The following is a 27629-nucleotide window of genomic DNA, read 5'->3' as shown; positions in this document are numbered from 1 at the left end:
GTGGATGACCGCGGACGCTCGCGTTGGTCATGTGCAATACTGATTTTTTTTTTTTAAATTGTTTTTCCCGTATTGTCGCTAGGAGATGACGCAGGTATCCGCAGCCTATCCACAATGTCAATTGCAGATGGGCTGCGGGTCGGATGACTTCAATGGAATCTGTCCGTGTGGAGTCCGTTCAAAAATAGAACATGCTACGATTTTTAAATCTGCTCACAGAAATCGCAATCGTTCTCTGCTCATGTGAGCGCACTATCGCGGATCGTCCATGCGGGTGATGATCACGAATTACGTAATTTAAATTTGGTCGTGTGCAGGCAGCCTCAGGAGAGAATTAATGCCAACAGAATACATTCCAGGAGTCAGAAATGCAAAAACCTTGGCCGCACGCCCAACACATTTTTATTAGATGGGTTTGGCCTAATATTTTCACTGCGTGTAGAGACAGCGCTCAGTGATGATGGCGCTTCCTTATAGCAATTCCTAGAAGAGTCTAAAGCACATCGGTGACGTTAGTAATATCCAGGATTCTACTTTATATCAGTGATGCCACAAGAGTATATGTAATCGGCCGCACTGACGCACATGATGGCTCAGCATGCAAAAACGGCTGCTTACCAGTGAAAGTGTGCGAATTTCTATGGAACTTTAAGTTCTGACTCAGCCTAGGAAGATATCATACCTGTAATGCAGCTCTCAAGAAGTAGGACCGGCGACACATCCTGAGTTACTACATCACTGTCCTTCAGAGCTCTAGGAAAGCTGAATGATGACCTAAGAGGGAGCAACTAATAAAGGGTTCTGCAGTTCTTACTTGTCCTCCTATGACTAATAGAGCACACCATTGTAACACTTTACACTATAAAAGGCAATGACCCCTTAATTGTAGTGATCGTTGGGGTTCTCCGTTCTCAGACTCCCATTGACACCATCTTCACATGTCACAATACAGAGAAATATACACATTTACAGTTTTTACTGATTTTCTTGGTTTACTCAGTTACCCTGGTCGCTTTTAATATAAAAAAACACAAAGGGGTTTTCCAACACTAAACTACTGATGACCTATCCTTAGAGTAGGTCGTCAATAGCAGATCAGCTGGGTCCTTCCACTCAGGACCCCTGGCGATCAGCTGATGAGAAACTGCTGTGATCGGCCGGCATGCTCAGAACACTAGTGGCCCGGTTTGGTAGTGCAGCTCTCTCTCATTGAAGTAAACGGAAGAGAGCTGCAATACCTAATTGGACCACTATGTTACAAACTGCGTTCTGAGCATTCCTGCCAACCTCAGCAACTACACATCCGCTGATTGCTGGGGAAGGGGGTATCTAGTGGCAGACCCCCACCAATTTGCTGTTGATGACCTATCCTAAGGATAAAGTCCTTAATTGTTTTATTAGCTTGGAAAACCCGTTTGTGTCTTCATGTCCAGATTGACCCTTGTAAAATCTGTAAACCAACAAAATCGGTGTTACATACAGAAAAATGATCTGTATTCTCATATACTGTAAGTGAAGATGGCGTCAGTGGAGGTCTGAGAGCTGAGAACATCAACCATGACTAGAATTAAGGGTTCATTGCCTTTCATAGTGTTACAATGTAGTGCTGTATTAATAGTCACATAAGCAGAACATGTAAGAGCTGCACGATATTTAATAGTTGGTCATTATTCAGCTTTTTTAGAGTTCTGAAGGGCAAATATGCTGAATTATGCAGTAACATAGTGACTCAGTACATATCGCCACATTGTGCACTCCTACTTCTGCACTCCTTGGAGTTGCCCTGCAGGTATACAATCTACTTCTGCTGAGTCAGAGGTTAAACATCCAAACCTCTTACAGCTTGCAGAACATTCTCTAGGTAAGCAGGAGTTTTTGAGGACCGAGCCATCGTGTACGTCAGCGTAGTCGGTTTTATATGTTCCGGTGACTTCACTGATACATACTGTGTTTCCCCGAAAATAAGACAGTGTCTTATATTAATTTTTGATCAAAAAGGTTTAACTTTTTTACATGTATAGCTGCCTGGACACTATTTAAATTGACTTTTTTAATTAACTGTTAGCAGGGCTTAATTTTGGAGTAGAGCTTATATTTCAAGCATCCTCGAAAAGCCTGAAAAATCATTTTGCATCCTCAAAAATTCTGGAAAATCATGCTATGTCTTATTTGTGAGGGTATGTCTTATTTTCAGGGAAACAGGGTAGTAGAGTCTTTGATATTACTAACTGATGTGTATTAGATACTTCTAAGCATTGCTACAATTCTTAGGAAGCGCCATCATCACTGAGCACTGTCTCTACTTGCAGTGAAAATATTAGCGCTACCCATTGAATTAAAAAATGTGTCAGGGCGGGCGTCCAAAGTTTTGACATTTTTCCTTCTAATGAACATCTTTCTGACTCCTGTAGTTGGCATAAAATCTCTCTTCACTGTTGGCGTGTGTTTAAGTTTAGTAGTACTTCCTTAAAGGGGTTGTCCGAGTTGTAGTATTTCTCTAAACCCCATGCACTAACATAATAAACCCGCATACCCTGCTCCTCCTTTGTCCTGCGCCACTTTGTTTGTGCACAGCCTGCAGTCCTACCTGGATTACGAGAAGTCACAAGTACTGCAGCCAAGAAAAGAGATCAGTGATTGATTGCTGAGCTTTGTTATTGGCTTCAGAGACTGCAGAGGTCTGTAAAAGTGATGTCAGAGGGGAGACCCGGAGCAGCCACTCAGGACACAGCGGGAACAGTGACAGGTGAGTATATGCTGGTTTATTTTGTAAGTGCATGGGGAACGGGGTTTAGAGAAATAGTACAACTCGGACGACGTCTTTAAAGGGAATGTGTCAGCAGAAAATGAACCACAGTATAAATCAAAATTTCTATGTTAAAGTGCCTTCACACAGGCAAGAAAATCGTGCGAGTTTTTTGCATTGCAAGATGCACAAAACTTGCATGAAAGTGCATCCCATTATTTGTACTCTGCCGTTTGTTCCTTGTCTGGAAAATAGGGAATAATTACTGTACATGGAACTGTTGCTCAGTCTTGCTTTATCACTGCTGGAGCTTTTATTTGCACTTTCTGTGGTTATAGGGAGTGACACGGTCTCCAAGAGATATACTGCCGTCATAAAACAGTGAATTACACATTATGCATCAATATGCGTACAGTATGATTACACATTGTGTGTCAATATGAGTACAATGTATACAAACAAGTGTTATTATGTAGCTATAACAGCATTATATAGAGTCACTCGCTATGAGGTTTTCTATGTTTTCTCCTCTAGGCAAGAATTAAGTGGATTTGTACCAAAATCCTAAAAACCTCACTGTGATCCAGTAGAAAGCTTTGCCAGCCCCTATTGTTATGATGTCCTCTGCAGGGCTTAACCCTGCTTTATCCAGCTAAATGATGGGGCTTTATCTAAACCTCCTATAAAAGTTTTCTCCAGTTTTAACATTGGCTGACATGGAAACCTAGAAACACAAAAAAATTGATGTCAAAAAAAGATCACATGGCTCATTTTATACGATTTCCTTTTATTTCTCTCTGAAGATAAATCTATGCTTATGCCAGACATGCTTGAATATATTTCTTGTTGACTTTACAACCATGTCTGCTGGAAGTTTGTTCCAAGCATATAATAATCTTTCAGTAGTATTTCCTGACGTTGCTTCTGATTTCCCCCAAATAATCTCATTTTGTGCCCCATTTTTCTAGTGTTTAGTTTCTTCACAAAAACACTTGCCTCCTGAACATTATTTATATCTATATACACAAAATGTTTACGTCATGTCCCCCTATCTCTTCTCTCCTCCTCTAACACACACACACACACACACACCTATATATATATATATATATATATATATATATATGGATTCCATCATGTCCCTCCTCTGCCGCCTTCCTGCTTTAACATATAAAGGTTTCCACCATGTCCCTCCTCTTCCTTCTCTCTTCCTGTAACATACATAAAGGTGGTATTATTGTGTCTTGACGCCACCGGAAGCTAGGGGTTTGACAGGGCTTGGATGGAGCCCCTAGCTCCCGATTGGCTGAATTCAGTAAGGTCCTAGCAGCAGCGCGTGTAGTGATTTTTGCCTGGGCTGGAGGGTGGTACTGTTGTATCTTGTTTCCACCGGAAGGAGGGGTGAAGACAAGGGTTGGGTGGCTTGATCGGCCACAGGTCCTGATTTGCTCTGTCGTACAATGTCCCCTGACTGCTACCCCGCTCTAGTGTGTGTCTTTATCCTCCGCTGCTGAAGCTGACCCAGTGTGCTGTTCTGTCCCATGTGCGGCGTGTTTGCTTCTGTGGCCGCACTGACTGTCCCCCGACCAGCATGTCTCACAGCGTCTGCTCCTACCTGGTGGCCTGCCATCAGTGCTCCTTGTGCTGTTTCCACATCCGCTGTCAGTGTCCCACATCTGCGGCGGTCTAACAGCCTGTCAGCTATCACTTTCACCGCCGCTGTTCCTTCTGTCCTCCCTGCTCCGTCGCTGTCCATCCCCCAATGTGACTGGAGCCAGCGGCCTCCCTTCACCGAAAAAGCACTCTGTATCCAACACTCTGTGTCCCCCATCTGCTGGCTAATAGCCCGTTATTTGTCAGCTTGCCCGGGGCTCTGCATTTTCTGCTCCCTGCTTCCGTTCTTGTCCCCCACTCTCAATGTCCCCTCTGGCGCAGCTGTCATCAGCGTTGCTATGTCATCCAGCCGTTCCGCCACTGCAGATAGGGCCGATCTCTGTATCGCTGTCCAACGAGTCAGCCGCTGTCTTGTCCAAGCATGAACATAGGTGGTCCCGTTATCGGCCTCCACGTCCCCATCCTGGTGTACGGCAGCTGCCTGCAGTAAGCCACTGTTGGCAAGTAGTCCAATCAGCTGCTGTGGGCATACCCTTCCACTACTGCTGGACAAACCCTTGTCTCCACCCCTCCTCCCGGTGGAGACAAGATACAACAGTACCTCTCCCTTTAACTATATCTCTAATGCTTTTCACATTCCTTCCAAAGATTTTTAGAAATATTCACAACTGAGGCAATTTGTACAGCATGTTATTCATGACCAAACCTCAAAGCCATCAGAATTTGAGCAGTTGTTTTCGAACTCTAATAAATGTGAGAAAAGAATATCTAAAGCTTACCTATCAATTCTTCTCCAAAATTCACCTGCCAAACTACTGTTCCAATTAAAATGGAAGTCGTAACTTCAAAATACTTATATAGAAGATTAGTGGGCTTCTACAGCCATGATTAGCAACAAGTAAATTATTTAGAGGCTTCACCGAAACTACTCTATAGGTGGTATTTTACCCCTCATCATTTAAATACAAGTCATCCATCTTTCATCTTGTGTTGCAGATGAAGTAAACCGGTGGGTTCTTGACTCCATGTCTGGTAGAGCTAAGAGAGTCTTCTGGTTATTAGTTTATGACTTTTAATTAAATAGCTTTTTCAGCTTGATATTCCCTGGGGGTCTGGTGTAGCTTCACTGTCCTTGGGCTTGGAAGCAATTTCTAGTGAGGATACAAGCCTTGTAGTGCATATACTGACCACTGCTCGAACCTGCATAACTAGAACATGGGGAACCTCTTACATCCCGTCTATATTTGAGGTTATGCATATTATGTTATGGAGCAGATGATTGCTTCCCAGGTAGGGAAAGGTTGTATCTTTTAAATTCCAATGGGCTAAATGGCTCCTCTTTTCTGGCTATCAATGTTATTTTTGTTGCATCTGCCTACATGCAAATGCCGACGTGAAAAAAGCCATAGTGGGCTTTTGCACTTACTGGTTTATCACCTGTAAAGTCATTTTTCTGCAGTGTTGTCCTAAAATTATGAAGTTTTCTTTTATATACCATCGACGCCATTTTGGTCCATTAGACTTTGAAAATATGAAAATGATGCCTAATTAGACACAGCATCGCAGGGCCAGTATATGAGCGATAATATGATCTGATGGACAACCTCTTAAAGGGATTATCCAACACCTTAATTTTTTGTTACAAAGAGCTGAAAAATGTATAGAATAGCAAAAGTAGTAATACACTATTGTATCTTGTCACCACCGGAAGTAGGGGGGAAGACAAGATTTAGGCTGCTTGACAGGCTGTTGACACCCTCAGCAGCTGATTGGCTGGTGCAGTTGCTCACTGTTCCTGAACCTGCCCTGGTATTTTGGTGTGTGTGCCGGCCCTGTTATTCTATCGACGATGTGCTGCGGTCCTCCGTCCCCCCGGCGTGGAAGTGAGTGATTGCTTCCCATCTACAGACCTTATGGCTGGAGATCCCCCACTGTTCTGCTTGCTCCCGACCGCGGTGTCAGTGTGGCCGCTACCCCTGCCCTCAGCTCTGTCAGCGCTCTTTGTGCTGCCGTCAGTGTGGGCACCACGCTCCCTGCTTCGCTGTCGTCGGCGACTGTACCATGAAGGGACAGACCGTGGAGGGCTTGAGGATGACAGCGGTGAGCAGAGGTGCGAGCGTGGCAAAGGAGCGGGGAGAAGAGTGACAGGGCTGCTAGCCTACAGCGTCAGGATGTAGTCGCTGATGGATACTCCGCTCGCCTGCCTCCTCTCCCTTCAGCACCTGGCACCACTGCTCAGAGGCAGATGGGGAGCAGAGTAGCCCTCAGCGGCCGCATCTCAGCGCTACAGCATGGGGGAAGACAGAGTGGCTGGTGGCGCCAGAGTCATTTCAGCGCTACAGCATGGGGGAGGACAGTGTTGGCAGCAGTGACGAGGTGTATCTTCCCCACCCGAACAAGTATCTTCATGGTCGGCCGGACAACAATACAGCCAATCAGGAGCTAGGGGCATGACAGGGACGTTCCTCCATGTAAGGGCTGTCAAACCCCTAGCTTCTGGTGGTGACAAGAAACAATAATACCAATGCACCCCTTACCAGTCCTCTGCCATTCCCTTGTTGATGCTTCTTTGATCCAAGTCTAATTCACCTGACTTCAATAATCACTTGTTGACACTACATTGTAACTGCTGCAGCTACTGACTGCCTACAGCAGTGACTTCAGTGGTACTGACACGGCACCCCTACACTCAATGATTGCATGTAGCGGTAAAGTGTTGACACGCCACGTCATCCCTGAATCGGAAGCATTAGCACGGGAGGAGCAGGGGATTGGTATGGTGACTATTACTCTTTTTGTTGTGTTAAAAGTTTATCATCTCTGTATAAAAATATTTATGTGGTCGGAAAACTCTTTTGAAATGTTTTTTCCTTATTTATATCTGGGAGTTGCAAAAATACCAATGACTTAAAATTGTTTTATTATGACATCTACTCTGTATAGAAACGTTGCCATATATATATGTCCTAGTATTTTATTCCATGGCCGTGTCAATCTTTCAGCAGAGATGAGGTTATGTTAGTCCTAGTGCTTAGGCCATAACCAGCACTCTGTTGATCAATTTGTAGGGTTTGATTGGTAAACTGATTTTAATACCCCCTACAGTGGCAGAAAGGGGACAATGGGAGTCAAGATTAGGTGTAGAGTGATTGACCATGTGGTCTTCTCTGCTTACGTCAGAGATGCCATATCTCTAATAGGCTACAAGAACCACGGGATAGGGTTCAGTAGTACATAAAACCACACTGGAACAAGGCCAACTTTGGTTTTAACTAACCAAAAACAACGTGTAGGCTTGCAAACTCCTGATACTGGATTACGGAAGCTGGAGATGCAGAGTCTTTTGGTTTTGTGTAGCAGAGGAATGATAGCACACAGTCCTTATAATTCCACCAAGTCACACAATGGAGCAGACAGTCTCTTAGCCATCCGTAATAAGCTGCACCAGAATTCACGGTGGTTGCCTCTGAATTCCCTTGGCCTACTGTCTTGGACTCTTGGTCGCTTCCCAACAATTTCTGCGCAAGACATTCCCGGAGAACACACATCCTCCTCTCTTGGCACTCCCTCCAGTAATAGTCTACCCTCTCTGGTAAGGAAACTTTATCAACCTAGAAAAAACATTGCAAAAATAATGATTTTCCAGGTGATAAACCAGTTAGTGCGAAAGACCACTATGGCTTTGGTCACGTCAGCATTTGCACACTATTACAAGTACCTTTGTTCTGCTCTGTTAGTCTCTTTAGTCTCCTCCTCGTGAGAATAGACCCTGCATCTCGTGCCTTCAATCTTCAGTAATATGGGGGAGCAATATCTTGTAATTAAAGGAACAGTAAAATAGAAGGGTGTTTGTTACTTCATGTATCAAAATGAAAACGTGAGGCCATGTAGACCCCCTCTACATGATCACAGATTGTCTTGCTGCTGAGATGTCAAGCAATCGGCTGTAATCTGTACTGGAATCTGCTAGTAAGTGTTCAAATTCCCTGCAGCGCCACCTCAGGGGAAATAAAGCATTGCACAGTGCCCATTGACAGCAAGGAGATGTCCATAAAATCCATAATATTGTGGGTCCTCCAGAGTGAGAGACACTCTTTGCAGCCAGTGTCTACCGTGGCTAATAGATGAGGGTCCTGGACAGAGGTCCCCTCCATAATTCACTAATGGTGTTGGAAAAGGGGATTTCTAAACCAGAGAACAATTCCCTGTCGTACTTTGTCCATCAAATTTGAAGCTTTATTCTAACAGAGGGAAAATCCCTTTGAACGACGTTCCTCGTTTCACCTTATGACATTGATGCGTTATTTGTCATATGTTCATGTTTCGCTCGTCGTTTGGGATTTCACCGACACTATGGTTTTGCTATGTGTTGGCTGTCTGTGTTAGATGCTCTCTCACCCGCAGGTTGTTCTTGCTTCGCTTTAGAAGTGAAACTTTATTTCTTCTTTCTGTTCCTTGAAACTTCCCATGAAACTGTGTCTGTAGTACAAACAGAAATGGAAATGACATTTCCGATGAAATATGGATGTGCGGCTTTTCTCTTACATCTGGATTTCTAAACCTAAAATTTGGCCTATAGGGGGAAGTTCAAATGAAGATTAAAAGGATTTCTGGGAAATGTTAATGTTTTCTCTATTCTCTCTGTAAAGCGAGTGTTTTGTTATATAATATACATAGAAAGTCTTCTATCTCTTAGAAAGGAATTCCCAAAAGTCATGTTATAAAAAAGACCTGTCACGTCCTCTTACAAGCCGAATGAGCTGCTTATCTTTATAGTCCGATCCTCGATGGATCCTCCAGTGTTTTTGTCTTTGCTCAGCCACAACGGTTCTTGTTGGGGTCCTTTTAGACAAGGCGATTTATTGTTTGAACAAGCAAACAAGCGATTGGCGTCAACGGTAGCTCATTCGCACGTGCGCTCCGTTTATACAGTTGACTCGTTCAAGCAAGAATCGTTCAGGCTTTCACAGTCGCTGTATAAGTGAATGAGACGGACTGAAGGGCGCTGTTTAAACCGAACGATTAGTGAATGAGCCAGCGATCATTTTTATGCCTGCGTAAAATGAATGACGAGCGAAAAGGGAACGTTTATCATTCATCGTTCAGTCGTTCGTTTGTGTTTAGACTAAACAATCATCATTCACTTTCGCGTGTTGGAATGTCTTTTTTAAACAATCGTTCCATCTTAAAGCACCCTTACTTTGAGAGGCATATGACCATTGAAGTCAGTGATAGGCTGAGTGGTCACGTGTCCACTGCTAGTAGTTACCGGAGTGATTGTGTTGGTCTGGAAGGCCATTTATGAGGTGAGCACTGCTTTTTATACCAGCTTACTTGGCTCATTAGATTTTTTTTCTTTTAGTCCTGGAAAACCCCTTCAATTCAATGCAGGGGGCACAGCAGAATTGTGCCACCCCTGGAAATAAAAGCAATTACTATTGATATTTTATTTACTTTATTTATAAATACAAAGTTACAACACCCAGTTTTATGCAAGTGGTGTATTCAAAAAGTTAGGGTGGTTTCACATCTTTGTTGCAAAAAGAACGTGGAAAAATACTGGTGTGAAGGCGCAACCCTCTAAGCTACTGGAAGATTAAGGTCCAATATGCGATAGTGAAAGCACTTCTTTTTTATTATTTCACAAAATAAAAACCAGCAATTGAAAACGCGTTTCGGGGACGAGCCCCTTCGTCAGTTCGGCTGGATTGAACACAACAGGATGCCTGGAGGTTTTTTGGATGTGCCAGAGGTCCTGTATGCGGTTGGAAGACAGGGGGGGAAGAAGTGCTTCAGCAATTTTCTCCCCTGTCGCCCTGCCACATACAGGACCTCTGGCACATCCAAAAAACCTTTAGAATTGTGTCACCCACCCTGGCATCCTGTTGTGTTCAATCCAGCCGAACTGACGAAGGGGCTCGTCCCCGAAATGTGCTTTCAATTGCTGTTTTTTATTTTATGAAATAATAAAAAAGAAGTGCCTTCACTATCGCATATTGGACCTTAATCTTCTAGTAGCTTAGAGGGTTGCGCCTTCACACCAGCATTTTTCCACATTCTTTTTGCTATACTCACGCCCACCTTGGTGGAGAGCCCTCTGGTTGGCAGCACCTCCATCATTTGAAACACTTTATACTCCAGAAATATCTCACCACTCTCACTGGGTCTTGCTCCACCCTCCTTTTTCATCTCTTTTACTCACATCTATGTTGGGAAATCTGGTTTTCTGGTCCATTCGGGGAACAGAAAGGGGAATTTCCTGGCCAGAATAGGTCCGTCCTATGATGGAACCGAACAATCGATTGGACCCCATTGATTAAATTGGGGTCTGTTTAGTTTCCCCTCAACTGCCTAGCATTATACTGGAAGCAAAATGACATTTTGTGCCAGATCTGCTACGAAACATCCTGCTGGCTTGCCGAAAACCGAATAGACCCCATTATAGCGAATGGGGTCTGTTCAGCGCTGTGCGGTTCTATTGTATAACGATTCCGTTCAGCCAGGGATTTATGTTTTTTTTTGCTTCCCACAGGGAACGGGAAAACTAAGATCCCTTGTGCTGATGTGAATGAGCCCTTATCTGTTTTATTTTCTAACAGTAGATTTTAAAAAAAAATTCTATTACTCGTGGGGCTGCCATTTTTTCCGTGCTTTTTTAGCACAAATCATGGGTCATTCACAGCTGACCCATTGACTTCTATAGGAGAGTGTTACAGTCATGCTTTCTGACATGTGCGGGGGTCATTATTCAGGGAAGGGGAGGAGGTGAGCTGTGACCTATAGTGAATGATGGACCTTCTTATTTATATATAGGTCTTACCTTTCATTGTAATCCTGTCTATGATGATAATGAATGAGATGACAGCTGAAATGTATTCTGTGCTGTTGAAAAGTGATCTCTACAAAATGGGACATGTCAGACTATTACTGGGTTTAGTTGTCAGTGTGAAAACTGCAGGATTTCAGGATTTTTAAAATTAAATCTAGAATGGGACATCGAAAATGTAAAATGAATCAAAAATTCTAAAAAACTATGTTTAATATAAAGACTTTATTTATACAATTGATCATTCTCTAATGACACATTCCCTTTTATAGGCGGAGAACGCCTTGAGGTTGGCTACTGTTCACATCTGATATTTTGGGTTTGGATGAAATGAGCTGTGATGATTGACTCACGAGTATCCAGACAATGTTACACATGATTGTGCACTATCAATCCCATAGGGCCAATCTGGGAATCACCAGGGAAAGACCAGCACAGAAAAACATTGTATCACTGTACACCATCTCCGTGACTCAGACGGACTTCTGTTGCTTTTCTTGCCCAGTTCTTTTTTTTTTAACTTCTATGACCAGCGTCGTACGTAGGAGAATATGTGTGATAGGCGCAGGGTCTCTTGTAGACTGTTAGTCACTATATGAGGCACTCGGTGCTCATTATTTAATGGAGTCTGTTCTCAAGGTAACATTCAGAAGCTCCTAGAAACCACATTTGGGTCAGAATTAGCAGCTCGACATGCCAAACCGCAGACTTGAAAACAATGCTTGCACGTAATGAGCTGGATCAGACTCGTGGCATCCTGGAGGAAGCGGAACATTTCTAGGTGAGATGGCTGCAGCTGCCATGGGACCTAACGTTGCTCCAAGAAAACACAACACAGGGGTTTGCAATGATTTCCTCCTTGGCATGCTGCCCCACTGTCCTATGACAGATACCAGCTGTCATGGTGTTTGCCTTGTCCCAGCCACAAACACTTTTACTTGCACGGCTCACCTCGGTCATCGGACAAGTGTACAACGCTACACTTGTCTACAAGCCCTGAATGGATGCCAGATTTCCATTTCTGCATCCAGCAGCTTAGTGGGGCCTCACTCTAAATCCTTTCACAGTCACTGACTGGCATTGAAATGCAGCTTATTGAGGAGGGAATGTTAGGGGCAGTGTGGAGAAATTCTCTACAGCCTTAAAGTGTCGTTAGGGCGTAAGTGAACCCATGCAAATTTATTCAGGACTTGCATAAATAGCAACTCCCTAATTTTTTTTTTAGTATTTTATTAGTATTGGATTTAGGGTTGGCATTCGCCTCGGTCATGCATTTGCGTTCTGGAAATAAATATGGAATTAAACGGTTCCATTTTGTTCCCCATTGATTTCAATGGGTTTTAATTAAAAACGGAAATATTTCCATTTAATTCCATTTCGCTTCATTTCCTTGTTTTTAAATAGCGCAGCTGACTGGAAATGGGTTCCTTCAGATTGTCCTTCAAACCTGCTTCCCAGATAATACGCAGGTGAATTAGAATAAATGTAGACTAAACCAGTCTGGTCTGGGTATAGACGGAATGCGTACAGTGACCTGACATTGCCAGGGCTGATAGGACCTGTGGAACAAAACAAATGTGCAGTCTTAATGCTGGTTAGGGGGAACTGCAACACATTCCATTAAAGTGAGTGGGGCCGAGTGCTGCCGTGTAGGGGCCCCTTTATTCTCAAGATCGTGGGAGTCCTAAAGGCCAATTTCTTACCTGTCATAAACTAATCAGATATCATAGTGAAATATCCTATACTAAAGAAAAGGGTCTGCTTTATTCAGAAGCAACACCACCATTGTCCATGGACCGTGCCTGGTATTGCAACTCGTTCTCTTCTAGGTGATACTCTGATGGAGCGGCTTGTCCATGTATCTACATGGTTGTCTGTTCCTTTGAATGGTTGACATTTAATGCTACATGCTCTCTTGGCAATAACCGCTGTTCCCCAGGGGTTTCTGAAGCCCAGATTCAATTTAAATGGGTTTTTAGGGATTTTATAGAAATCTGTCTAAGGGCAGGGAGTGGTATAAATTCACAAACTATCCAGTACTCACCCAATAAATGTCCCTTTTTCTCCAGTATAGCAGCTCCAGTCGTGGAAGCTCCTGCACTAGCTATACCTCGTTCACATGACCCCTGCAGCCAATCACTGGCCTTAGTGGTCACGTGCCAAGCATGACAGTATCGCTGGGACTGGAGTAGATGCAATGGAGCAGTGAGACACTTTAAAGAGATTGTTTAGTTGTAAATCTGATTGGCTATACTCAGGTTAGGCCACCAATAGTGGATGGGTGGGGCGTCTGTCATTTGGGATCCCCGCTGATCAGTTGTTCACTAGGCTGATGTATTCATGATTTAACTGATTTCTGCATGAAGCAGACAGCTCTGTTATTAATGCAGTGGCCAAACTTGGTATTACAGGTAATAAAGGCATTGGAGTGAATGGGAACTTTGCCTGCAATGCCAAGCCTGGCCACTGCAGTGAGAATAGAGCTGTCTGCTTCCTGCAGAAATCACCTGAGTGCTCAAGCACACAATGAACAACTGATCAGCAGGGGTCCTGGGTGACAGACCCCTGGCCGTATACTATTGATGGCTTACCCTAAAGTAAGGCTATGAACAGTTTACAACTGGACAACCCCTTTTATGGGTGACTCCTGAATAGTTTATTATTTTATCATTTTTCCTGCCCGTAGTTTTTGAAAGCTCACAAAAGCTATTTAAGGGTATGTTCACACAGGGTGGAAAATTCAAATTCCGCAGTATTCCTATATAAAAAATCACATCACAATCCGCACCGTTGATGCGAATTGTGATCAGGAAACAGCTGCGTATCCCCCTCACCTCGGAATACATGGTGCTGTCAGCGCACTTCGCACAGGACCCTATGGAATGCGGAAGTGGAACTACCTGACCAGTGGTTTGGCACTCACTAGAAGCTGCCGGGATGAAGGGGGGGGGGGGGGGAGTGGGGCTTTTAAAAAATGGAAAGTAACGCTTCTGTTCTGTTGGGTATCCGTTTTTTAAAAATGGAACAAATAGCGCAGCCTGCAATGTGATTTGCTCCGTTTTAATAAAACAGAAACCTAACAGAACGGAGGCAAACATAAACTTTCTGTTTACTTTTCTTTTTTTTAAAAAAACCATTAAAATCTATGGGGGAAATGAATAACTGATCCTTTTCCTTCCCCGTTTTTAATTCCTTTTTTCTTGCTCCCAAAGAAATGGAATTAAATGTATGACTGAAGTCCTAACGCAGCTGTGAATGCATGAAAACAGTCCTGCCGTTCTCTGTAATGTATACAAGCATATCATCGTCCTACATGCAGAAGGTACTACATTGTATCTTCAAGATTTTGTATTATGCATTGAACATGTTACTACAAAAAGGACTTCAAGTGCATTTAAATACCATATAGACCCGGCCGTCGCTGCGCCCCAGCTCATGTTTGACATCCAGCTTTGTCAAACGACTTGAAGTCTTTCTTGTTGTAACATTTGCTATGCAGAATATGAAGTTCTGAGGATACTTTGTATCTTCTGCATGTAGGAAGATGATATACTTGTATACATTAGAGAGAATAGCATGATTGATTTCATGAGTTGTTACTAAGTAGTCAGAGACTTTATGCCTTTTATTGCATTTTGTGAACTTTTGATATTATTGAATAAAGACTTTGATTTTATTTGGGTTGGGGGGGGGGGGTCTTTTGTAGGTTTATATGTATATGAGATTTACCGCATATACCCAAATCAAATCTCGCTCTTAAAGTATAGGTTGTACAGCTTGTAGAACAGGTAATGTTGGAGTCAGGGCTCTTCAGGCCCCTATAGAAGGTGCTTTCCAAAAGTGGAGAATCCCATCAGTATAACAAAAGCAAATAATAAGTAACAGTAAAACTAATGTAAGCTACTCCACAATGATGGTAGAAAGTAACTGTTCAGGGTAAGCCGGAGGAGGTGAATTTTAAAAAATTCCTGCTTTTCAGGGAAGTCCCAAGTTTCCATTCTCCATGGTATGTTTACTTCAAAATTTATAAAGAAAGCATAAAATGGTTACAAAAAAAAATGTTTTTTTTTTTCTTCAGAATATTCCCCCTATCATTAAAGAAAACGAAACAAAACAAAAAAATTCCGCAGCCCATCCAGCTTTGTAGGAGTCCTCAATGGCAAAGAATCCTGCATTGCTATACAGAGTTACATTCCCTTATTCATTCATCACTCTGTTGCTTCCATTTGTCTATTATTCCGCAGTCGGTGTCAGTCTTCACTGTCCGTTTGGCATTCTATTCATGAACCAGGAACTCAGCATGGCAGTGTCATATTTCTGAGGCTATACTGTAAATGCTTGGAAACTATGTTGCAGCCCATACAGTTATGGGAGGACATATTAAAAAAATGGGATTGTCCTCATAAGCAACTTTACCCTTGTGGTTGCAGGAGGCTTCCTGAAATAGCTCTTTAAATTCTTAGTTTTCACCGCTATGACGTCTGTATGTTCAAAAATCAACCTGTCTTTTGCTGTATTGAAAATCTTGCACAGTAGCAAGTGGAATATGAGGCTGGGACGTGAAGCGGTTCCATGTTCCAGCGGTGAGCTCCACCACATGTATTAATAGCGCAGTGTTTGCTCAGTGTTTGTGCTTCGGCCCAACATGTCATTTGGCCTGGAGAACGTAGCTAATAAATCTGCATAATAAATAAAAGCGTTTCGTTCTCGGAGCAGAAGCTAAAATGCGTAGATGAACCTGTTGCCCTTGGCAGTCAAAGGCCTGAGTTTCCTTAAAGGGGTAATAATAATAGCAAAGTAAAACACAGCGGACTACTAATGGAGCTCGCCATCTATATGCTCTGTGCCCGGCTGCCCGGCTTACCTTCATTTTTCATGTGTTTTTATTACTTGGATGCATCTAAAATAAAAAATGAACTAGCTTTGCAAAAAGTTTTCATTAACAATAATTTAAAGGGGCACTAACTTTTCAGACAGCTTGTGCTCATCTACTAGCTTGTAATTGTCTCATCATTTCTGTAATATGCTTCCATTAAACATTTTATTGCTTTACCACTGTAAATCACATTTGAAGTGGCTGCCATTAGGGGTCTCCCATCAAGCTCCCCTGCAATCCACTGTTGTTAGGTAGAGGTTCTATAGCAAGAAGCACACAGGCATGTTTCCATAGCAATAGGGTAACAGGCTATCTTCATGGGCAGCTTCAAGGCAATTGCAGACTACATGCTGACAGATCTGCAGACACTGTGATAAGGATCTCCACAGTATCTGCTTCTCTTGCTGCTACAGTGTGTGTGTGTCTGTGTATGCACACATGACATGCACACAGTATAGTGGGTTTGGACAGAATGTCTCTAAATGCCTAATTATCCCAGCAAAGCAGAGAGGTGGGCATTCTCATAATGCCTCACTGCTGATTGGACCAGAGACAGAGCAAGATGCTAAGTAAGGGCAAGGAACTCAGGACAGTGAACTACTGGCAGAATGTTAGGCTTGCAACACACTCCCTGCATGAAAGTGGATTGCAAATAGAATAACAGAAAATTGGGGGATCGCACCTGAAAATCATAACTTACAGACAAGAAATAGGGTGCAAACAGCAGCAAATCAGTGGGTAAGGAGAACCTTGTATATTTTACAGAGATTCAGTTTACTTGGGTCCTGCAGATATTTCCATCTGTTTCCTAATTCTTGCACATCTACAAAATGTACAAAGGTACTGTTGTACCTTGTTGACACCAAAAGGTAGGGGTATGACAGCACTTAGCAGGAGGGAATGCCCCTGTCACATCCCTAGCTTCCGATTGGCTGCAGCTTTGTCGGCTGTCCTGTCCCCTTCCAGACTCCATGGGTGGCGGCTGACAGCGGGCACACAGCAGCAGTGGGGGCAGCAGAAGACAGTGGGAGAGACTCGTCCCCACACCTTGTTGGTCTCGAGTGTGAGCAGAGAGCAGCCGCATCAGTCGCCCAGGATACCGTATGCCCCATCCATCAGGGGTGAGGGCAGAGAGCAGCAGAAGTGGCCGGGGCCCACTGTGTGTCTACCCTAGCAGCGTTGCTGTGAGCTGCCGTTATCACGGTATGCAGCCCCGCTGTCTGTCCTGTCTTCTGTCGGCCAGTGTCAAGGTATCCACCCCCTTGTCTCTCCTGTCTTCTGCGGGCACACATCGCTGCGCGGCGTTAACTGTCCGAGCGGGTCCACCAGCAGAGAACAGAAGATGCCAGGGACTGAAAAATCAGGGCCATGTGCTGAGATGGGAGGGGAGAGGATTATACTCACAGGAAAGCAGCAGCGGGGCTGGGAGCACAGCCAGCACTGAGACCACAGCTAGCGGCAACACACCCGGATCAGGGTCGGCAAGTCAGATGGGGTCGGCATCACAGTAGCTCAGCCAATCACAACCTGGGGGCGTCACCTGGGCCTCCCCTCTAGCTGACAGTGGCCAACCCATGTCTCCACCCCCTAGTTCTAGTGGAGACTAGGTACACCAGTACCAATGTACAGCTCTGTAAAAAAAAGTCTTTATCCCCTCATCCAACTTCAGTTATTTTTTTTGTTATTTACATTTAAATGTTTCAGATCATCCAACTCTTCTCTTTCGAGAGCCAATTTTTGTTTTCTCCTCCCCACCTGCAGAAAATCATAACTTTGTTATTTTTCCGTCAACATAGACTTCTGTAAGATATAATGTACTGAAAAACTTAAAAAAATTCTAATTAGGGTGGAATGAAAAAAACACTTTTTTTAGGAGGGGTGGTGTTTTTGCAGCTCCCCCTGGATCTAGCCCCCAGTCAAATCAGTTCTGAGGCACAACGGATCCACATTTGATGCTATGACAGAGCTAAACAAAATTTATCTTTGAACACATGAAATCCTTATTTTGATACAGTTTTATTGGAGTCTTTGCCTAATACTTAAAATAGTTTGATGATCTGAGACATTCAAATGTGAGGAATAAGCAAAAACAGAAGAAATTGGTGCAAATTCTTTTACACAGCATTATGTTAGAAGTATGTAGGTATGACTTCAGGATCTGACTACAGATGGTTTATTTGTAGTCTGTTTCCATGGCGACACATAGGTCTGCATAGGAGCAATCAGGAAGAGAAACAACTTTGCAAGTAATTATTTAAAAATAGCCTTTTTTTTAAACTTTTGGTGTGTTGATGTGTAAAATTGTTTACAAAAATGGAAGTATGTAACCTTTAACCTTAAGTGTATGAAGTATTTAAGGAGAGATTTATATTGTAGCAGTCAGCAATAAGGACAACCGTGCTTTGGACTGGTTTGATATCGTGTCTTACTCTGTAATGAATCTCTAGGGCGGAATTTGCTAAGTATAGAAGTGCCTTGCTAATGACATTCTATACGTAGCACTTCTAAGGGGAAGTCACACTTTATGTCTGATACTGTTTGTAGGACATGGTTGGACACTAGTAATTGAGAGACTATTCCCTTATTGCCTGGCTGTGCACTAAATTATCATTTATCTCTATAGCGTCTTCATCTAATGTGGCTCTGCACACAGGAATAGTCAGCACAATACTACTCTGTATGCGTTAAAAGGAAAAATTCTACGGGATGACTCTGAAGACAGCAATCCCGGTGATTAGCTTAAGGTCCGGCACCTGGAACTTCTGGTGATCCTCTGCTTTTGCTGGGGAAAGCTTCAGTTGGACATATATAAAACAAAGTAATGCATGCCGACTGTGAAAATAAGAGACTGAGTGTAAAATATATGAAGAATGGTGCTAAGTCTTCAGGCGGCATATGGATTGGTGTTGAATTGATAAGACAACCTCTTTAAAAGGGTTGTGCCACATTTTGCACTTATGTCCTATTCACTGGATAGGGAATACATATCTGATTGTTGAGATGTCTGACCACTGGGACCCTGCCAATCATGAGAATCAGGTAACAGAGGCCTGTGCCCCAATACTTATGCAGATTTAGTATTTGAATAACACTACAGAACTTTTGTCTGTAATCATTGCACAAAAATGCAAGATTCTTGGCACATACTGTAATCAAAACATGTGGGCCCATTTGCCATGTCCGGGTAAACCTTATTGGATGGGTAGCTCTAAATGACACCTCTTTTTGGACAAAAGGCCTCCAAATGGACTCGGGGAAAGTAGGATACCTGGCAATATACTTTAATTAAGCCACTTAGGATAGATGGATGAATGGAGTGCTAGACAAGTGAAGGCAATTCATAGAAAAGTTAGCAGTCTGCCTGAACGTGGTGGAGGAGTCACCATGTTTTGATCAAACTATGTGCCAAGAACCTTGCCTTTTATATGGTTAGTATAAACAACATTTGTGCAATTTTATTGTTATATAAAATGTTTTAAGAGTACTGAGGCACTGTATCTGTTGCAGTCATGGGTTATGTGCACCTTCGCATTTAATTTATGTGTTGGTAGTACTGACTTTGTTTTTTGTGATCACCACAATAGGATCATCACCCCGTCTGATTGGAGTAGCAGCATCGCAAGTCCATTGCAGCTCCATTCATCCCTACAGGATTGACAGGGATTTCTAAATGCTATGCTGAACTATTTCTGGCAGTCCAATAGTGTTGAATGGAGTGGCACTAGTCACGCACGACTGCTGCACTATTGGCGGGGCTCCCAGCGATCACACTGCCATCAATCCAACACCTAATCCCTGTGGGGTGCCTAGGGAATAAGCATAAAATGTAGCACAGCTCCTTTACATTAATTCTACATTGTAAGATATCAATTTAATCTTGTATTTATTTTTGATTTTTTTTTAGTGAAAGAAAATGGCTTTCCGGAACATAATTCAAGGGACCCTTTTCCTTGGAGGCGGTGCTGTAGCAGCAGTCTATGGCCTCTCTCAACTGACCAATAAAAAGAAAAAGGTATTGGCTAAAGTTGAAATCCGTGACTTAAAGGGATTGTATTACCTATATATATTTTTGGCTAATTAAAACCAGATACTGATATGTAGTTTTTTTCCCAATATGTTTTTGCTTTCTGATTATATATTATTTTTTTTATTCTATCTTCTGTACATGACTAGGGAGGTGACAATTTGCCTAAACTGTTAACAGCACTTAGAAATCAACTTTAAAGTAGCCATGTAGACCATAGGGATTTGCAGCCTTGAAAATAACTTATTGGCTGCTAGAGAGATTGTTGTAGGCATGATCTATGACCTGTACAAAGGTCATTGTGCAGGAAGGGGGAGGAAGTGAGTTATGACCATCACCTATTATGAATGACGGACCCTCTGTCTATATGTATGTATGTGTGTGTAATAAATATATATTATTACATTTTACTGTAATCCTGCTTGTAATGATAAAGAGAAGACTACTGGGAAGTGATCTGCACAGGACAGGAAGTATTGATCTATTATGGGGCTTAGTGGCCAAAGTGAAAATTGCAAGATTTCATGATTTTTAAAAAATATAGATTGTAGCATGAAAGTTAAACAAAATAAGTCATAATGATGTTCATTGAGGTTTTTTCTTTTACTTATACCACCATTCTACATGCCCTGCGCCCACCTGTGAACAACAACTGTATTAAAGGAAAACTGTCACCAGTTTTGTGGCTATAAAACCACCTACAACAGTAAAACAATGAAGTAATGCACATTTCCAAAGTTACTTTGTTATACATCCCGATGAAAGCAAAGGCTTTCAAATTTCACATACATGCAAATCCCTGGATAGCATTGTGGTGGGTGGGTCAGACTGTCTCTAGTGGGCTGGCTGGACTATCTCTGGTGGGCTACTTTCCTCCCCTAATGCCAACCCCTCTCTGCTACTGTGACCTGAAATGTCCTCCACATATGTAGTTCATCTGCCCCTTTTGTGGGCATGTTCAGTAGACCCAATAGCACTGGTGCTGGAGATCCCAGCACATGCGTGAGAGTTAGCGCGCCTCTTTGATGATGTGGAGGATGTCTCAGTTCATAGCAGCAGAGAGGGCCGGTGTTAGGGGTGGAACGCAGCCCACCAGAGATGGTCCAACCTGGTTCACTCGCTGGGGATTTGCGTGCTGCAGAGGAAATTTGAAAAACTTTTTTAGGCCTCAGTCACACAGGCATATCGGCACCCGAACAGCGGCGCCGATGCGCCCATGTGACTGCAGGAAGGAGACGGCCGTACCTAAAGACGGCCGTCTCTCTGCAGCGCTGGAGGAAAGAACACATGACCGGCAATAAAGCCCGTCACATGTTCTTTCCTCCAGCGCTGCAGAGAGACGGCCGTCTGCAGGTACGTCCGTCTGCTGGTGTCAGTCACACGGGCGCATCGGCGCCGGTGTACGGGTGCCGATGCGCCCGTGTGACTGAGGCCTTAAGGGTATGCTTTCACCAGGATGTATCACAAAGTGATTTAGGAAATGTGCAATACTTTGTTGTTTTACTTCTGAAGGTGCTTGTATAGCCAAAAAAAACTGGTGACAGGTTCCTATTAGGAGGTACAAGCCTCTTACTACGTTTGATTCACCTGGTGGCACCTCCGTGTGTCAGATGAAAACCTATGCCGCTAGGAACTTGTGTAGGTTCTTGCTATAATTAGAGTTGAGTGAACGCACTCTTCCGAGCTTGATGCTCATTCGAGCATTAGCATACTCGATGGTGCTCGCTACTGAAGCGAGCATCACGCCTTGTTCGACCCCGCCCCAGTTCCCCCCCCCCCTGCTGTGACATGTCAGTTTTTGTCCCTCCCCATTTTTTGGCTGGCTGAGAGAGGGGGAGGGGGACAGGGGGAGGGGGACAGGGAGAGGGGGAAGGGAAGGGGGAGAGGGAGAGGGGGAGAGAGAGAGAGAGAATGAACCAAAAAAAAAAAGCTCAGGACCCGGCGGCCCACATACAAAAATGCTCGAGTCTCCCATTGAAGTCAATGGGGTTCATTACTCGAATAGAGCTCTCGAATTTTACAAAAAGCTCGACCCGAATAACGAGGACCCGAGCATTTGGGTGCTCGCTCATCTCTAGCTATAATCTATGCCAGTTTCTGGTGTAGATTATAGTAAATATGATGGGTGGCACAAGGTCATACTCCCTAAAGCTAAGTCCTGTCCTCTTTTTGAAAAAGTGCCATGTAAATGACCAAAAACTCAGTTTTGGTGCATATGCCAAAATTGTGATTTTTTTTTTTTCTTTTTTTGATGCCAGAATTCTGGGGTCCAATTTATAATAAATAGGGCGCAATAACTATATAATAAAAGCATTGCTCCTTATTAAGTAAGGTTTTAGTATTACAGAGTGTCACAAAAGGCAAAAACATGCCGCTGTCTTCTTAGACCAGAGCTATTCCGCCTTGTGTGATGTTCCTTTAATTAAAGAGAAATCTGCGGCGTCGGCTTTGAAAGTAAGCGGCATTAACTGGCAGAGCACGTTTCTATAATTGCCCGTTATTGATTGGGCGAGCCCTTTGATGCAGCATTGTATTCTCCTTTATTGTTAATTGTATTGATCTAAATAATTGTGAGGAAGGGAAATACACTTATTTCATCACAGGAAGTGCCACTTGGATTATAATATCAAGAATAGGGGCTATAATGAAGTAGTTTGTTTTAATCAAATGACAGAAGTTGTGCAGGGAAAGTCATACTGGGATTTACTCAGACTAATGCTGCGATAAGTGGTTTTACTATTGCAAGATGATTAAGTTCTTTTAATTAGGTGTTCTAATTGGCTAATCTGGCATGTTGGTTCATCAGTGAAAAGACTTTTGTTGAGTTTTACAAGGTGCTTAAATCTGGATAAGAAAAAATGAAGCACTTCAATTATTTCTTATTCCTGAATGTATTCTTAGCAATTATGTTTTCATATGTGGTTGAAATCAGGTCCTTGTGCAGAGCTTCAAAGAACCTTTCAAGCATGCTCGGTTTTGTTGTCACATCTTAGAATGCCGATGAAAATCCCTCTGTATAAGTGACTTAATCTGTCATGATTTGCTGTGAAGAAGATAGGATCAGGCACAATTACGTTAAAGAGACACTCTGGGTAAAGCTGAAAATTCAGTTTTGCACACTCTCTATTCCTATATTTTCTTAGCCGTGACATTATAGACATAGGGGTTCGGGGAGCTTATATTTGCCTTTCCTCCTCCACAGAGCAATTACATTGCTAAATTGTCACCAAACCCTTGTCTTGAATGGTGTATAAGTAGTACCATCCTATTGATGGTTCAGGGCAGATGAGGTGGAGCATAACTCCATAATAATATGCCTGTATAGCAAGCGATGGAAGAGTCAGAAAATCGGGCATATTGGTGTCTTCTGGCTCCATAAGATCTCTGGAATAGGGAACCCATGTACCGAAGTTCTTATAGTGTTCTGAAGAATACTTGACTCAATATGAGATAGCTCCATGGGGTTATGGTGGACATTGATCGTTTTGCTAGTGATTTGTCATTCCAACTTCTCAAAACAGATGTTGTCATGTTCTATTTTATGTGAAGTTTGCTGATTAACGGCCCTATGTTAAATTCCACCTAGAAAGACTTAAACTAACCCTCTGGTTTTGGGACACAATTCAGTCCTGATACAGTAGGAAAAGGGGTCTAATATCGTCAGTTGTTCTTCTCAGCTGTGCCTCTGATCCATCAGTTCTGCGCCCTGTTTTCGGCCATCCAAGATGGCTGCAGCAATTTTCTAATCACATTGCACTGTTCTCTAATTGGTCCATACTGGTCATTTGAGCAGCTATAGCCAATCAGAGGACAGGTACAGTGCATTGGTAGTCTAACATTGTCATTACACTGTGGGGATTAGGTAGTCTGAAGATTGCATCGGCTATTTTAGATGGCTGTCAATGGGACGTGGAACCGGCTTCTCAGAGGGAAGGCAAAGAAGAAAAATGCAGGTTTGCATACCCCTCTCTTACTTTGGTCTTGGTACAGAATTCCGTCCTTAAAGCTAAGGGTCATTTCAATGTAAAGTAATGGAAATGAATAGGAACAATCTAAGAATCTAGACCAAAGTTAGCATTTTTGGTGTTCTTCTGAGTAATAAAGGTCAATAATTATGTTTAGGGTTTGGTCTTAATACTATTTTTGATGATTCAGCTGGAGACCTGATACGGAAAGGCTGAGTGTACACCCTAGCACAGCGTGAACCTAGCTTTAGCTGCAATTGCAGGAAGTTCTATTATAATTGAAAAACAAAATTAAATAGCATGGACAAAAAGGAAAAAAAAAAGGAAAAACATTATACTTGACAACTTTCTTCCAATGTCTAGGAGATTCCTGGAAAAAGGGGAGATCTCCCAGCTGCTGGCATAAAGGCCAATTTTCTTGGATGTCCCACACACTTCTTGCCATTCCTGTGCTTTCCTCTCCTCATAGGCAGTGCCACAGACAATGTTCTGATGCCGAGCGACACCAACATGTTGTCTGCACCGACGCCTGGAGGCATGTGCTTTCTAAATGGACAAGGCATCAGGAAAGTTTAGCATTGAAGACATTGAAGATTGTGGACATATAATAACTGATAGAGGATTTGACTGTCTTCTATACGCCTTTTTAAAGGTCATTAGGACTTTAATCTACTAAATTTCTCATCGTTTTTGATAAAGTATAAGGCACATTGTTATAGTTGCTGGTCATAGCTGCCAGTGTCCTCCACCTCCATCAGGAGTAGCCAGCACCGTGTCCCCTGTGTTGTCTGTGGCAGATGCCAAATTTCCTATCAGTTTCATGCTCCCCATAGAGTGCCCATGTACTCCCAGTCTGCCTCTTAAAGGGCCAGTGTGAGAGCACCCAGCTTTTCAGTCTCCAACCAATCCTGATACGTCCTGGGGTATCAGCAGGTGCCTGAACAGTTAGTCTCTATACTATGTACATTTGCAAGTGCGTTTCGGTCTAATCTTCTGGCATTTGATCTATGCCTGAACCACAAAGCTTTCCTGACTTCTCCGATCCTGACCTTAGCTCATTACTTGACTACACTTTCCTTGCCTGCTCTGACCCTTGGCCTGATCTATGTTGTGTAAGTATTCCACTTGCCCTAACTACAACTCTGCTCTATGACTACTTCCCTGTCTACACCCTCCGATACCGCATTACGGGGAACCTGACTAAGTGCATCAGCTGACTCTTAACTGAGACTATTGCTTGGGTAACAATCTGGAGGTCATTGCAGTGAAGACCATATACCGATTGGTGGGGTGAAAACTGGAGAACTTCATGTACTTCCCTTGGATTTAGCGCCAAGTTTAATTAGTTCTGAGGCGCAGCAGATCCATATTCTCTGCCGTGACACACATAGTAGAGTAATAGCACATCAATGCCATTCTACCATAGAAGGAAGCCTATGGCTTTCCACTTGAGCTAGGTCTTCATGCCTCTTTGAGAACCCCTACTAACAGGACATGCTGGTAACAATAGTTGCTCAACATTTTGTCTGCTCCTGACTCTTACAGCATCGCCTTCCTTTTTGCTTACAATACACCATGAGTAATGTTAATTGTATTTAATATTTTAGATTAAGCGTGATTTACACTGCGCTCTTTTATCCGGGTGTTTAGACTGAACTAATTTTACGACGAGAAAATAATTTCCATATTAAACCGCAATGAATAAAACCGAGTTCTTGAATAAAGTAGGTACCGCCTCAATGCTAATAAATAAATTTCAATAAAATAGCTCCATATATTAACTCTTCCATTAGCGGGATCTCACCGCGGCACCGAGAATGAAAGCAGTTGGTGTTTAAGAGAGTCATTTGCATGAAATTCAGCACTACACTCAAATTAATACTGGTAGTGATTACAGGACAACCTGGCTGTTAATTGCCTGTAGTCTTTAAATATGCACTTCTTTCAGAAATAGACACTAATTATTAGATCTTGTTTGCTGTTACACCATAAGTTGCAAATGTCTAGGAAGGCTGGGAAAAATTTGCAATTCTAATGGGGCCCGAGCTCGGGGAAAATTGATCTAATCATTTAAAATGAGGGTTGCATGCAAAATGAATAAAATGTTTCCCTGAGATTAGGAAATCTTTAATGTAGGTTTATCAAACATTTGCTTTCATAAGTTCACTTTTGTAGATTTAGTCTTTTGACTTGTAACGGGCGAATTCATTAAATGAAATTGTGTCTGCTATGTAAAAACAAACAAAAAAAAAATTAAAGACCTAAAAAAAAAAGTAATAAAAAATTAACTAGAAAATGCATTTTTATGGAAAAAAAAAATAATTTTTATAATTGTTAATGTACAAATTACCCACTTACCCAAATTATGCATGACTCCTTATTGAACTGAAGTTAGATCATCATAGCGCGCTGTGGCGATCTTATCCCAGTTTAGTAGAATAGTGATAGGTCTGGGTATTCTGGATGCTTTAGGGCTCGTTCACACGAGCGTGGTTTTAGCGCAGTATAGGTGCGTGAAAAGATCGTGTCTATTAGAACCAATGGTTTCCTATGGAAACGTTAAGATGAAGGAATCTTAGACGTGCAAAAATCTCACACCTTACAAGGATGGGACATGCGTGTGCAGTGCCCGTATCTAAGGTCCGTGGTGCAAGAAAAGATAGGGCCTGAGCTATCTTTGGTGTGTGATCTGCGGGAGTTTCCATAGATCCCTATGGGAGCTGGAAAACTCATACCACGCACCACCTGATCGTGTGAATGGGCAATTTCACAGCTAATTAGGCTCAAGATCTAAAGGGGTTGTCCCGCGCCGAAACGGGGGTTTTTTTTTTTTCAACCCCCCCCCGTTCGGCGCGAGACAACCCCGATGCAGGGACTTTAAAAAAAAACAGCACAGCGCTTACCTGAATCCCCGCGCTCCGGTGACTTCTTACTTACCGGTTGAAGATGGCTGCCGGGGTCTTCTCCCTCCGTGGACCGCAGCTCTTCTGTGCGGTCCATTGCCGATTCCAGCCTCCTGATTGGCTGGAATCGGCACGTGACGGGGCGGAGCTACACGGAGCTACACGGAGCCCCATTGAGAAGATAAGAAGACCCGGACTGCGCAAGCGCGTCTAATTTGGCCATTAGACGGCGAAAATTAGACGGAAACCATGGAGACGAGGACGCCAGCAACGGAGCAGGTAAGTGAAAAACTTTTTATAACTTCTGTATGGCTCATAATTAATGCACAATGTACATTACAAAGTGCATTATTATGGCCATACAGAAGTGTATAGACCCACTTGCTGCCGCGGGACAACCCCTTTAATAGATGGAAATCACTTGTTCACGCGATTTTTAATGCTGTATAGCCATGATCTTTTCACGCGCCTAAACCACGCTTGTGTCAACGAGGCCTTCTGTTGTGTGAAAGAGGCGTAAGGGCTCGGGCACATGGACATTTTAAGGGTCTATTTTTTTAGAAAGGAGCTGTAATAGGGCTTCCGTAGAGATGCATGAGGCCTCTACTAGAAATCTGCCTCCGATTTCATCCAGGGTTTTTTACGTATGAATACGACAAAAAAAAAAAAAGTTTA

At 42.9% G+C, this 27629-nt stretch overlaps 1 protein-coding gene across 3 annotated transcripts in view; it reads left to right on the top strand.

The window, feature by feature from the left end:
• The window catches only part of GPD2 (glycerol-3-phosphate dehydrogenase 2), a 164386-nt gene that overhangs the window by 9047 nt on the left and 127710 nt on the right, over positions 1-27629 (top strand). For 2 of the 3 annotated variants that reach the window (XM_066576005.1, XM_066576006.1), the window contains exon 2: positions 19967-20074. In XM_066576005.1, the coding sequence (XP_066432102.1) occupies positions 19976-20074 (99 nt within the window). In that variant the 5' untranslated portion in view covers positions 19967-19975. Of the gene's footprint in view, positions 1-1832; positions 1862-19966; positions 20075-27629 lie in introns of those variants that run through there. The other variant, XM_066576007.1, reaches the window with a different exon arrangement.

The sequence above is a fragment of the Eleutherodactylus coqui genome, chromosome 8 (assembly GCF_035609145.1).
Source record: "Eleutherodactylus coqui strain aEleCoq1 chromosome 8, aEleCoq1.hap1, whole genome shotgun sequence".
NCBI lineage: Eukaryota > Metazoa > Chordata > Amphibia > Anura > Eleutherodactylidae > Eleutherodactylus > Eleutherodactylus coqui.
Note: the sequence above shows the minus strand (reverse complement) of the source record. Positions and strands in the feature narration are given on the sequence as shown.